Source organism: Xylocopa sonorina, chromosome 3 (genome assembly GCF_050948175.1).
Source record: "Xylocopa sonorina isolate GNS202 chromosome 3, iyXylSono1_principal, whole genome shotgun sequence".
Taxonomy (NCBI): Eukaryota; Metazoa; Arthropoda; class Insecta; order Hymenoptera; family Apidae; genus Xylocopa; species Xylocopa sonorina.
Window position 1 is genome coordinate 9,202,758 of NC_135195.1, and position 14,529 is coordinate 9,217,286.

A 14,529-nucleotide genomic window follows, 5' to 3' on the forward strand; every position below is an offset into this window, starting at 1 on the left:
CGCGTGACAATTGATAATAACCGTCGACGCGGGTAATTACGGTTTTGTCACGTTGATCGAACCGCAGGAAACGCATAGGTAATCCGTTGTTTCAGTCTACACTGGTTGCCCGTTATTTAACCAGATATTAACGATCGTGTAAGCGTGTACGAGGTACTTTTTCCAACCGAGAGAAAACAGCGATGGAACGAGCGAAAGTACGCGATAAAAAGTACTGGACATCGATAACAGAGACATTTCCGATTCCCCTTAATTCGCATCCCGCTTCTCTGTCGTTCGCGATCTTCGAAATCGTCCGTAGAAATCGCGAACACTCCCCGCGGTGTGTGTCGCGTGGAAATGCACATTTTTCTCGGGGCTGCCAACGATAGAATCGGCACGCGACTATCCGTCGATCTCGCGGCGTCGTTCCATGCCGCTTTATTCGAAACTGATCGTGAGCGTGCATCGCGAGAACCGTAATTTTCGTCACGTTACAGAGGAGCTCGATATCGCCCGGTGATAAATACAGCCGACCGAGAACACCGCAGGAGACGCACCATTCCCATCACTCTCAGAATCACCATGACCATCCCATGCACATCAAGAAGATGAAGAAGGAGCAGGACAAGGACATCGGTCATGTAAGTGTTTGCGCTGCGTTTGTCCTCCCGCCGAGTCGGTCGGTTTTCTTAATCCCGAACCTTTCGTCTCGAGGTCTTTCATTCTCTCACGACCCTCTCGTCGTTTTCGTCTCTTTAAATTGTAATCGTTTTTTGGAAACGCCAGCGTTGCAACGGCGTGGAACGAGAATCGTACGCGATATACATACGAAACGAGGCTGCTTGCCAATAGCGAGTCACGCCTGTCCGTACGGATTAAGCGAGAAAATTCTTCTTATCGCAATTACTTCGCGAAGAATCTTGGAAACTCCTCGATCGTTGCGACACTTCATTAAATATCTAATTTAAATTCATTCGCTTATCGGTAGATCGCGGCGGAACGAGTTAATTAACCGTTCGGATAAAATTGACGCGGATGGCGTTATAATTTCGATGCTAATAAAGCACGAAGGAAACGTTGAGCCGTGATTGAGGCGTTGAAACGAGATAACGCTGATCAAGCTCGTCGATGCGTAACTCAAACGTAAACTATAGAAAGCCAAACAATTTCTTCCAACAAACAACAAACTTCCGAGGGAAGGTTTAAAAGCCACCGCGAGGCTCGCGAATACCACCCGACTTGAAAGAGTAACCTGCACGTCACTCGATTTTCTTCGTAGAGTGACGGTGAGAAGAGCGACCAGGACCTGGTCGTGGACGATGCCAGCGAGGGACCAACGAGCCCGGTAGTAAACGGCACGACGTCACCACGGGAGAACGGCCTGGACAAAGTGGCACCCATGGGCGCCGGTGTGCAGACGAAGAAGGACGTGCCGCCGCACTCGCCCAGAAGCGGGACGAGCAGCAACGCCAGCACCCCGTCAGCGAAGAAAATGGAGGAACGGGAGAAACCGACGACACCGATCTCGAAGCCTTTGACGCCCACCTCGGGCTCCGCGATCGGTGGCAGCTTGAAGCCCTCAGGATCGGCAAAGTTACTTCAGGGACCGCCGCCTCCCGGTGTGCCCAGCGGCTATCCGCCTCACTACGCTCCCGGGCCACCACCTCACCATCTGCCACCAGCTGGCCAGCATCCACACGTCGACATGATGGGTTATAACGGCTACGTGGCGCCTCGAGCACCGCCCTCGCTCCCGCAGCTCTACGATTCCCACGTGGCCATGAGGGCTCCTATAGGATCCGTCGTAGTGCCCGGAGGCAAACCGTGAGTATCTGTACGCGCTTTGTCGAGCAATTGATTCTGAGCTTGACTCGAAATAACGTGGAACCCCTTATATTATATATATATATTCATGTTTCTACCCCTATAATCGGAATTTTGAGAGAGCTGGACGACTCGTGATTCGATCGAATTTTAGTAATTTGGGATCATCGTGGATCTGTCTTGTATTTGAATAGAAACGTCGAGTCGAGTTTCTGTGCTCGTTCTCCTTGGGGTAAATTAGTTATTTAAGTCTAGATAGAGTTATGTGTGCTTTTCTATAAGACGTATGGCATTACGGAGGGTTAAGATCGGTATTCAATTAGGTGGAGGACAGCGGGTCCTTCTACCCGCAGAACCTAATCCACACTTACTACATCGTGACCCCTTCGTCTCGCGCATCAAGGCTTCCACCCACGTTTGGAGATCGCTTAATGAAGTTGTACCGGTTAATATTTGATCCGAGGATCAGGCGTTCGTGCGTCGACTAATGATTCGAGGAACACTTGGTACTCGGTATATAATTATTGTGTCACGTGTTCAAACAATGGCGATACCGGGACCCGTTACGCCGAATTCCTTCGAACGAATCGATAAGAACGCGAGAAGGGCAGCGAGGAGAGACCTTCTCGTCGATGCTGTTAAGCACGAGTCTGTGGTTTTTCGCGGACTCGACGACTAATTGCAAGCTTCGCGTTCACGAAAGCGTAGCTGCTCGATGGTTAGAAACGAATCGAAACTGGATGAAGGCTAAGTGATTTATTGTTCGAGTTGTTTGTTTTCGGTTTTGCCGCGTGATAAGATAAATCAATTGCGTGTTCTTGAGTAGGCATTAAGGGGAAGTGTATACAATATTTAGCGCGACTATTCGGTGTCGTAACGCGACCGTCGATCGATAAGTCCCAACGAAATCGCGTGTGAAACGTGGAAGTTTCCGGCGCGCGATTTTTATTTGCGATACCAGGAGAGAAAAAAACAATAATTTGCATGATGACACGATTGATTCCCGACGGGCGGTAAAAAATATTCAGTTTTACATTTTAACGAAAGATCGAACGTTGATATAACACGATTTCCGTTCTGTTTTGTTAACGTTGTTTGACGTTCGGTCTGCTTGCCAGCCAGGGTTCGTTATCTACGGTTCTGTTTGCTATGAAAATTCACCGATCCCGTTGTTTATTGTACCCACGTACGGTTAAAATACGATGCGTTATCGATATTTTTATTTTAGAGCTAATGTCACTGCCACGAGATTAATGCTCAAGATAAAGGCCTGATAGAACGCGAAATGTTGCGCTCGCGTCAGCGTGCACAGTGTCTATTTATGAAACGATCCCAGCGTACACACGGGTCCGGAAAAAATGTCTGGATAAACGCGAGAAAATCAATATTTCAAACGACGTCTCGGTTTTCCGAGCGCAAACTCGAGGAAGAACGCCACAGATATTCTCCATTCGACGATTCTAAAATTCCTATAGATCGAGCGACGCATTGCAATCGTTATCTCTAACGTAGAACGTATCGAGGTTTTGATTTCTCGACGACGATGAATAGTCGATACGAAATATTACGTTCACGTAACGATGACCCTCGAGGAAGAAATAAAAGGTCTAAAAATTAAAATCGCTCGCGCGTCCATCGACTCGACTGGTAGGGGTGCCGTCGAAAAGCGTCGCGAAAGCGGAACAGCAGCGGCTGGACGAGTTGACGGACGCGTGTTCACCGCACGAGCCATATTTTTATTATTTTCTTTGTGGGTGTTCCAGCGCGTACAGCTTCCAGGTGAACGAGGGCACGATGCAGCCGGTGCCCTTCCCACCGGACGCGCTCACCGGACAAGGGATACCGCGTCATGCGCGGCAAATTAATACCCTTAACCACGGGGAGGTCGTGTGCGCTGTCACGATCTCGAATCCGACCAAGTATGTCTACACCGGCGGCAAAGGGTGCGTCAAGGTCTGGGACATAGGCCAGGGTGGCACGGGAAGCACCAAGTCGGTGTCCCAGCTGGACTGCCTGCAGCCTGATAACTACATCAGGTCAGTGATCCCCCCTTTTTTCTTCCTATTCTAATCCACCTCGCTCAGCTCACTTTTCGTCGCTCTCTTCGTGTTTCGTGTCGCCTCGTTCGACTACCAGTCGTCACCTGCCGTTCCTTACATCGATACAATTATCACATCCTTGCGCACGTTTTCAGCTCGAATTCCTCGCGTGATACAAACATCGAACGCGATCGGTGCCCGATATAATTGCTTCGCAAATGCGGAGTGTTTGCGTTAAAATCTCAGATACAATATCTTGTTCGGAAACCAGTGCGACGTTCCGTCAACAGCGCGCGATTAATCTTATCAGACACTCTCGCGACGTCCCGTACTATTTGCAAACGAGTTGGGAGAATCAAACGATGAAACCGGAACGACGCGCGGAGGGGTGGCGAGGGCGGGGAGAGAAAGAGAGAGAGAGAGAGAAAAAAAAAGAGAGGAAACGTCGCCGTAACTAGACGGTGTGTATTCCACGCACGGAACGTCGAAAAATCACCGGACGAAAGGTCGCTGCTGCTAGCAGGACGTTCCCGCGCGATATACATTTTGCGCGCGATGCACGTTTCAACGCGGGATGGTACGCCGCGTATAATAACGCCGCTCGTATGACTGTTAATGTCCGCGATACGCGCGGTAATTGAAGCTGGCCGGGTTTTTTGAACGCGTGCCCGAGCCACCGGCAAATTTAATACATTCCGCCAGTAATGCACGCGATGCCCACCGCCCCCGTCCCCCGCCCCTGGTGCATTAAAAGGTACTTTATGATCCATCGGTCGCAGTTGCTAATCACGGCTCGCTGCCGCGTGAGCGCGGATTTCGACGAACCACCGCATCGCGCCGCGCAAAAATGATCACCACTTGAAAAACCCCGGTGAAACCGAGCGAGACGGCCGAATTCGCGCCGACCGGATCGAACCGCGAAACGCGCAACGTTTCGTTTAACGAGAACATTCGCCGTTTTGCGGAGAAATAGAACGGAATGCCGTCGAGGCTTCGCGAGACGTGCCTGGATACACAGCCGATTGATTTAGGTACTTCGCGTGCCGTTGACGCTTCCGATTTCAGTGTCTGATGTAGATTGCGATCTGTGCGACCGGTTTTCCACTGGAAATTAGAAAGTTTTCGCATAGAAAAACACACAGTCGAGTATTACCTGAATCAGAACGTTCTTAGCGTGCCGCATCGATCATCGTTGCTCGCATATTCTCAACGCTTTCGACGCTTAAAGATATTCTCGCGCGCATATACGTAAAGATCCTCCTCTTATCGTTACGATACACGAATGTCGATTCGATCCACGACGTTCGTGATACAATGGAACCTTGCGCGTGACATGTCCAGGTCGGTGAAACTGCTGCCGGACGGGAGGACGCTGATAGTCGGCGGCGAGGCCAGCCGTCTGAGTATTTGGGATCTGGCTAGCCCGACGCCGAGGATCAAGGCCGAATTGATCTCTTCCGCCCCCGCCTGCTACGCCCTGGCCATCTCGCCCGACTCGAAGGTCTGCTTCAGCTGCTGCAGCGACGGCACCATCGCCGTCTGGGATCTCCAGAATCAGTCTCTGGTCAGACAGTTCCAAGGGCACACGGACGGCGCCTCGTGCATCGACATATCCGCGGACGGCTCGAAATTGTGGACGGGAGGGCTGGACAACACGGTCCGCTCGTGGGATTTACGGGAGGGCAGGCAACTGCAACAACACGACTTCACCTCCCAGATATTCTCCCTCGGCTACTGTCCCACGGGAGAGTGGCTGGCCGTGGGCATGGAGAACTCGAACGTCGAGGTGCTGAACGCCACGAAACCGGACAAGTATCAGCTTCATTTGCACGAGTCCTGCGTGCTGTCGCTCAGATTCGCGTCCTGCGGCAAGTGGTTCGTCTCCACCGGCAAGGACAACCTGCTGAACGCGTGGCGCACGCCTTACGGAGCTTCGATATTCCAGGTACGATATTCTGTTCGCATTTTTGAAAAAAAATTCTTACGGCTTTATGATTACGCCTGTGTGGTTCCTTGTCGCTGGTATGCGTGCTCTTGTATTTACTGGGATTACTGGTATTATAAGCACCGCGTTTTATCAGGTCGACCGAGTTGTACAATTGTATCTCACATTTGCAAGCATCCTCTCGCTCTGACGAATGAAAATTGCGAATATGTATTGCTGCGAGGAGTTTGCTTGTTCGAACTTGACGAGCACTGCTCAAGAACGATCCGTGTCTCGTACTGTTCTCAGGCGAAGGAGTCGTCGTCGGTGCTAAGCTGCGATATATCCGCGGACGACAGGTACATCGTTACCGGTTCGGGTGACAAGAAAGCGACCGTCTACGAGGTCATGTACTGAACGGCGAAACCGCAACGACCGAACACCACAACCGAACGTACTCGTCCGAACCGAGGAGGAGGGCTCTTCTCAGCGTGGGTGTACATAGTTCTTATACGATATTACGAGAGACGTTTGTTGCCGTTGTTCTTGTTATTGTTGTTGTTGTTGCTCTTGGTGAAGAAAGGGTCCGTGCAAAAAAAAAAAAAAAGAAAAGAAAATGGTGAAACGAGCCGAACGAACCCAAGGAACAGGTACGTCTTAATCAATTAAATTAGCATCGATTCTGAACAAGTTATGTCGCTCGAACAAATCGTTTTTTCTTTCTTTTTTTTTCGTATACGAAATTGATCAAGCTCTCGGGACTTGAACTGTCTCCTAGCACCGGTGCAACTTTGGTACACGTAGCAAATTAGATTTTCGATTCACGTGAAACGTTACCTAATACTCAGCCGACGAATAAATGCAACGGCGTTTGCAAAAGTGCGCAACGTTACGCGACTCGACGCGAAGTAGGTGGAATTGTTTAAATGTGACGAAAGTTGATCGGTGCGGTGGAGAGTTGAACGGATGCGGGGAAATGGGAGATTTTCGCGGCATCAGCGACGAAGGAAGCAATCGGATCGTTGTTCCTATCGTTATCGATGGACGCTCTCGCAGGAAACGGACATTTCCTTTCTTCGTTCGCCCGACAGGCTCGAAAGCAGATAGTTCGTTCCGCTCGTTACGCGCACGGCCGCCATTTCGGCGGCGGGAATCGCGCGTTAATTAGAAACAAACGCTGGCATTCGTATTGCGTTTCCCCTGTACATTTTGTATATACGCGCGCGTATACATATTATATAAATATTATATATATATATACATACGTCAGTCTTTACCATGATATTTTTCTACGTCCCCTAAAAGTGAGACGGAAAGCGAGTAATAGAGGCAAAACAAAAAAAAGAATTAAAATAAAAATTTGTAAATATTATCTGGCTTAGAGAATATAACGGAATCGTGACGACAGGCGATTAAATAAAAAGTGATACTCGATAATTAACTATACAGACGGTCAAATTTATTCTCCTAGCTCTACGACTTTCCGTGACTCGTTTCTGAAAACGACGGAAGCTCCAATAATCGATCCTCTTTATCCTTGCAAAAGCGTGTACAGACGCTTAACTCTTACTAATAATTCAGTTTTTTCAGACGTTCCTACTACGCGCAACACCCGCACATGTATCTAGAACAACAGTCCAATAAACTATTCCTTCCAAAACTAATCGCTTCTCTTTTCGTGTCTTATGTAGAAGCTGAGTGTGCCGATTTCACGAGAGCACTGCTTCTGAATCTACAATGCGCTTCACAGCTAGCTACGCTCAGCTTCACCAGCAGAGTACATCACAGAGAAACAAAACAAAACAAAAAAAAAAAAGAATACCATAGAATAAAGCTTTCCCAGAAAAAAAGTACGCGATCGCATCCCCTGGAGGCGAGGTTATCGTTCTGCAAGGTAGGTATGGGATGAAAATCGTCGGCAAATATTACCACATGGCGCGGTTGTAATATAAAAACCGATGAACCCGCCGCGCGAGAGACCGCTTCGCGCCGCAAACATTCGAAAGCGGGGTTGAAACGCGCGCGCATCACGCCCGTCACCGAGGGTATAAAACAAGAGCGGCCGCGTAGGCCCCGGGTCCCAGAAGCCGCCACCCCCGTTCTCCATAAACGTGTCAACGTTGGCTGCCAGCGCGGACAGCGAGGCGGATGGAGGATGAGGGCGCCGCGACGCGCGGCGTCAACAATATTTAGTCACAACGCGGCCGTGTATCGTGCCGCGAGAATTACGACACCGTTTTTGTCCGTGAAAAAGAGAGAAAAAAAGGAAGGGCGCGTAGGGGGCGGGGGATGGGATGGAAAAAAAAATTAAACCACGCGCGAACGTGTCGGACATCGCGCCGCGGCGATTCGTTCCTCGCGTTTTACGCGATTTCAACGGGAAACGAATTGCGGCGAACGCGATGGTCGTCGCGTGTGGACCGAATGAAACAAATACTGGGACGGATCGTTGAAAATTACATTAGAGGGATGAAAAAAGATGACAGAGCGTTAAGACTTGCGTATACTCGCTGGTATTGTTTACTGGCAAGGTTTGCTGCATCTCTGTCACTTGATCTACTCTTCCACAGAGAAGGTAATGAATTTTTAACAGAGTGCAACGAACGTTCGACAAATTAATCGTTCGAATCGACGCTCTTTAATATCCGTATAAAATTGAAGTAGAAGAGCTGATAAAATCATCAGCGAAGCAGATATTCCTACAAAAAACGTCCGCCGTTCTCTGTGCGCGAGGTCCGTGAACGCGATACGAGCACGGCGGACCGTCATCGGACAATGTCCCCGAGCGTAGACGGCGGCTTTAGAACGCGTCGCCTCGTGGAAATCGGTCGATGGCGGAAGCCCCGTGCGAATCACGCCACCCGGTAGATAATTAGCGATGCGATCCACGGTCTCGCGGAGCGCATATTCAATGGAAGGTTCATCGGCGTAACGTTATTATAATAGCGGCACGTTTTGCATATGTGACTCCGGGTATAGCCGTGGTGCCAAGTGGGGGACGCCGCGAGTGGACGCCGCGTGGGAGTCGAAGGGTGGTCGACGGTCGAATAGGGACGCTGCGCGAAAGGGGTGGCCGATTTTACACGAGCTTTGCCGCGCGCCTAGCGTATTTGCATGGTAATGATACGCGAGGCTCCGTCGGTGGCTACGGTGGTGTGCGGTGGTAGCTGCGACGGGGATAACGCGAGCGCGACGCGGAACGACGATGGTATTTCGTGCGCAAGTTTTGAATGTCGCGGCTAAATGCATCAGTTATTACGGTTAATTCAGTGAACGGAGAAGCGAACAGCCGCGGGCGGCTTTATTTATTCCCGGCCGGTGGTCCCCGTCCGATCCGCGAATCCATTGAGATACCGCGTTTCGCTGAGCGAGCCGAATGGCTCCGTGACAGGGACCGTATGGACGAACGAATCTATCCATCCGGTGGACATTGGTTTCGCGGTTTTTAATCCTTCGCTGTTTCTCTTTATTTTGCGCGCTGGCGAAATGGCGGTCTCGGTACACCGGTCGAGTCGAGGTCTCCTTCGTGGTGAACAGAGCTGGTCCCGCGGTAAAAGGATCAACGACTCTGTCCGCTCGGACGTCAAACGCCGCGTAACAACTTAATCGACTATACGCAGCCGATCGGATCGCGGGGGCTGACCTAGGATCGGTTGTTTTATTTCATAGCAGAAACACCGTTTCCCGCGCGCTCTGGCCGCGCTGGCCGTGTTCCCCGGCGTGTTTCCCAGAAACGGACACACGGTTTGATCGATGGTGATCGCGGCGCGCGGCTAGATCCCTCCGGGACACCGTATAATCTCCATTTTACGAGTAAAAACGAACGGGTAACGGCGTAATAAGCGGAGCGCTATCATTCGGGATCGTTAACGGGTGGTAACTTGAGCTATCCGTGCCGCATGCCTCCCCAGCCCGATTACACCCGCCCCAGCCCTCGCGTCGATGTCCAATTTCGCGGCGCAACCCGTGTACCACCCTTTCACGCTCGTGTACCGTGTCGCGTACGTTCGTCACGCCTTCCGCCGCTTGGTCAACCGTTTCTACGCCACGGAACCCGGCTGTCCGGCGACCGTAACGAAACGGTGAAACGTTTCGGCGTTTTCGACGGTTCGATCGCTGGAACGCATACCTTCACGCTTTACCGATCTCCCTCTGTTCGGGACCACCGGAGAGACTGTCATTTTTTTCCCTCTTTTTTCCTATTCTTTTTTTTCCCCCCTTTTTTTTCTTTCGACGCGAAGGATTGGTAGGTTGGGACACGGTTAATCGATTATGTTCCGAGGAACAAACGGTTCGTGTTTTTCGATCGAATCGATCGGAGTTCTCCTCTTTTCTTTCCGTCTGTTTGCTTCTGTTGCCGTTCGAGTCTTTTTAATAATGGTAGGTCGCACCAGTGGGGTGGGTCTTTTTTTTTTTAGAGGAGACGGTATGAGAAATGCTTGCCTTTTTTAGCGGAACATATTTCGCATTTCAGAGCGGCTATAATTTTTTTTTTAAAGGTCGCAAATAGTTATTTGTGCAAATCATCGGGAAATTTGTGCGCGTATGTAACCAATTTTAGCCGGATGAATTTACAGCTTCGCCGATATACGGGGAAACATTTTATTCAAACAGCCACGCGTGCACGCGTGCTTCCCACGGTACACATTGTTCGCTGTAAATCCGTACACGAATTCGTATAACTAAAAAAGAGGAGACCACAATTTTTGAAACAAACAGCCCCGCGCTACAAAGCCCTATTCCATCCACGATGCACTGGAAATTCATCAAAATGTACAATAACATTGTTCTGCTCGTCGTTCATTTCCAGGGAATTGTAAAACGGCTATGAAAGTGCCGCGATCGCCGGATTAGCGGGTAACGTCATTCGCCGCTTATAAACGAGAAGCGTTCGGACGCGACTTTACGATCTGCTCCATAGAATTCTGTAATTGCAAAGCTACCCTTTCCCAGTTTGCAAATTCGATCTGCGTCGTTTCATAACGAATTCCATTGAAAACCATTGAAAATCCAAAACCCCTAGTTTCATCGAATCCAATAAGTCTCTGAAGCGTTGACAATTTTCCAGCAGCTCCTCTCTTCGATCGACGATCAAAATCCTGCGTATCGTCGCTACAAGTCGAGGCGACGAGCCGTTCCGTTTCTCAAGGAAAGAAGTAACGCTCGCTCGCGAAGGAGAGCGTCGCGTGGAGAACGGAAGCCAGTCTCGCGGGGCGAGAAAAAGCTCGAGCGTCGAATGTCGGGGTGATTTTTATCAACGGCACCGCGGGGGACCACCCAGGCATTCATACGCGGGCCGACAGGCACGTACGCTTGGTACACGGGACCCGGTCGCGTAGCCAACCGGGGAACAGAGAGCGAACAGGCTGCTGGCAGGCGGTCAGACGCTGCGCCCACACTCAAAGCGCTAATTTTCTCTCTGTCCGTCGGCTCTGGCTGGGCTCGGTACGTGCCGTGCCGCGGCACCGGTGCTCACACAAACGTGGCAAATTAACAGCCACGCAAATGAGCGAGTTCACGCGCTCGCTTTCGTGTTACCCCGCGCCTCCCCCGTCACAATTGGACACTAATAAACGTGGCAACGCGCGCCTACCCCTTCGCTATCTCCGTTCCTCCGCCGTTCATCCTCTTTATCCCGCCCCTGGTTGTTCATCCCTTATCCTGCCACTATTCCACGCAGAGCTCTATCGCTCTCTCTATCGTTAACGAACTGTGTCTACATAACACGTAGTATTCCTGTTTCACCTCCCCTCTTTGTCTACATTTGGCAAGCTTTGTTCGTCCTATCCTCCCCGGTGCTTGCTAGTTTGCATGCTTTCTCTTCCCGCATTCCTCGTCGTTGTTTCACCTGTTCTCTCTTCTCGCACTCTATCTCGCGCTTTCTCCTTCTCTGGCTCGTTGGATCCTGTCGCGTTTGTCTCTCTCCGCATACCGCGGCGTTGTCTCGCCGTGGCGTTTCGTTCCTCGTTCCACCCAACGGCCGCAATCTCGCTCGGATGGGCCGTGGATATCTGCAAACACGAGAGCGCGCGCGCGCTCGCTCGCGGCCCGGGAATGTGCACGCGCGTCCGCGAGAACGCCGCGATGCTGCGGGAGAAAATTACAGGTGGAATCGAGACACGTGTCTCGTGGCAGCGGATTTCGCGAATCGAGTTCGTGCCAGCGTCGAGAGCGTCGTTCGAAAACGCTGGATACCGCCGACTCCGGCTCGATATCTACGAGTAACGACGAAACGAACGAGGGAGTCGCGAAATTGAACGACGAACGCCAATTATTTTGGTAACCGGTCGTTCGTAGTCGATCGACGTCGATAAGCGAAATTTCGAAAGCGCCTACTTCCGCTGAACAAAGGAGCCTATTTTCCCTCTATCGCGCTTAGAAGATCGATCGGCAACGGAAATCGTTTCTCGGAAAATGCAGCGCGAAGAGTCGAGTGATATGTAATCTCGCGCGCCGCCGGAGAAAGCTCGATCCACGGATTCACGGTGATTTGCATGCATTAGAGATCGTCGAAGAACTCGCGGGGAAATCGTCAGCCGTAGCGAGAAAAAGGATCTATCGCGGGACGATCACGAAAGTCGAAGACACCAGGCTACCTTCTCGCCGGTCGTTCGAGCCGACCTTTTTAAGAATCGCTCTCCGCTACGGAATCGATTAACCTACCTGCACCGTGGAGCATTTTTTCTCCACTTTTATTCACGTTGCGCACGTTGCATCGATTACGTTCGAATCGCATCTATTTAAATTCTTGTATACCGAGTGAGGCTCCGCGAGGCGCAAAAAAGCAAGGTGCGTTCGTTCGTTCCGCGCTCGTAAGCCGAAAAACCTCCAGCCTCTGTTTTTATTCTATTCCATAAAAAAATAAAGAGAAAAGCCTCGTCGTAACCGAAAAACAGAGGAAAAAAGAGGGGAAAAAAATCGCAACACCAGAAGCGCGTAGATTACACCGCCATGCCCGATGCGTCTGTACGCAAATATTGTTCCAGCGGTTTTCTAGCAGCGTCGGTTTAAACGTTTCCAAGTAATCTCTCGATTTTCGCTCGCAGAAATCAAATATTGTCGGGCGATCGCGTTCCGCGTACATCCACGCGGCACCGACAGCGTGTAAACCGCGAAAAGCTGAGGTGACGCGCGTCCATCGGGACCGTTACCAGGCCGCGTTCCCCCCGTGGCGGTTGTTTTCCCGGTGTGTTAATGCAACGACAAAAATTACGGTGCCCGCGCGCGGGCGCTTGCCGAGCTGCCTTGATACCGAGCGATCCTCTCGCGCCCATAACGCTGGAATTTCGTTTCCACGCTCCCAGCCACCGCCGCCGCACAATGGATTTCCCGACTTCCGCTTTTTACGTTTTCAATACCGGCGAATCGTTTAACGAGCGACGAGCCGCCCGAAACGGGACGCGATTTTTCCACGCGCCATTTCGCCACGCCAGCGAATTGCTTTCTTTTCGAGTGTTGGTGAGGATCGCCGTCCGGCAGGATCGCATTCCTGAAAACGAGAACGATAACAGATAGGAGGATGAAACGTTAACTTAATTTCGTTCTTCCTATCTGTTCATACGCTCGTGCAATTCCTGCGAGACGATAATAAGATGATGAGAAAGTTATACCCTGTAAGAAAAAAAAGGTAAATCAAATTTCCAGCTGCGTTGAAAGAAAGAAATCTCCATCGCCAGCATAATTCAGTGACCGAAAAAGATCGCTCGTTTAATCGACGCCGGTAGCGTCCGGCAGCGACCCCTTTCGCAAAGAAAAACTTAATAACGACACGATCCTCCGAGCACTGGACAAGGTAATCCGTGCGATTCGTGACCGCGTCAATTAAAGCCCCTCGTGTCCAGATTAAAATCGAGGCTCGGGACGGGAGCTCGGCTGTGGGCGCGCGCGTGTACGAAGCACACGAGGCGGAGACGATGGTAACGACGATCGCACGGAGGAGATCCACGGTGCTGAACGGCAGCTGGCCTCGCGGAATCGTAAACGCGGCTAAAACATGTGTACGGACGTAAAACGGCGTTTCTCCCTCTGCTTGGCGCGTAAATATACGAAGGGGCGCCCGATGAGCCGCGGTGCAACGCTGAAATTTCTCGGTAGTCGGGGCCGTAAAGCGAAACGAGACGTGGAAGGGGTGTGTATTAACGCGCCGCGGTTAAAGGGTTGGGGAGGCCGGAGGGAAAAGGAAGCCGAAGAAGATGGAATTTATCGTGCAGCCTGGCCTGCTCGCAGCTGAGTGAATCGCTGCAATTACATGCCAAGGTAATTGCGCACGGCGACCAGAGATTTTTATCCTCGCACCTTCCACAAAGAAACCTTCCCCTTCTGGGCTATTCAATTTATTCGTTTCTTCGTCTCTCTCTCTCTCTCTTCTACTCTTTCTCCCTTCGTCGTCGCCTTCCGGTCCGTGTTGCGTCTACGATCGCCTTGGTCGCAGCGAAAAACTAGTAGCCCGCCACGGTTTTTTCGTCCACCCCGTTGAGAAATTGCGACACCGGCGCGCCACGTATCTCGCGGCTTCCCAAAGGCGTGCCGCGGTTTCAGCGAATTCAGAAGCAGCCCGCGAAACGAGATTCAGACAGGTTTTATCGGCACCTCGGTGCTCCTCTGGCCGCGTCGCGCGTTTTATGGACAGGATGCGAACGGTCGATAAGGATCGATGATTAATTCACGTTGATTAATCCGCTCTCTGGGTTCTCGTCGACCGCTGTCGGTTAAACGGGCCGATTTACGTAATCGATCGGAACGAGACTCGGTGTAACGCGG

The 14,529-nt window shown here is 51.1% G+C and overlaps 1 protein-coding gene across 3 annotated transcripts in view; it reads left to right on the forward strand.

Annotated features, from left to right (window-relative positions):
* Positions 1-6,386, forward strand: part of LOC143422388 (protein groucho) — a 50,233-nt gene extending 43,847 nt beyond the window's left edge. For all 3 annotated transcript variants that reach the window (XM_076892976.1, XM_076892977.1, XM_076892975.1), the window contains 5 exons: positions 480-623; positions 1,262-1,806; positions 3,570-3,842; positions 5,187-5,790; positions 6,079-6,386. In XM_076892976.1, coding sequence (XP_076749091.1) covers positions 480-623; positions 1,262-1,806; positions 3,570-3,842; positions 5,187-5,790; positions 6,079-6,186 — 1,674 coding nt within the window. In that variant the 3' untranslated portion in view covers positions 6,187-6,386. The remainder of the gene's footprint in view (positions 1-479; positions 624-1,261; positions 1,807-3,569; positions 3,843-5,186; positions 5,791-6,078) is intronic.
* The last annotated feature ends 8,143 nt before the right edge of the window (positions 6,387-14,529 follow it).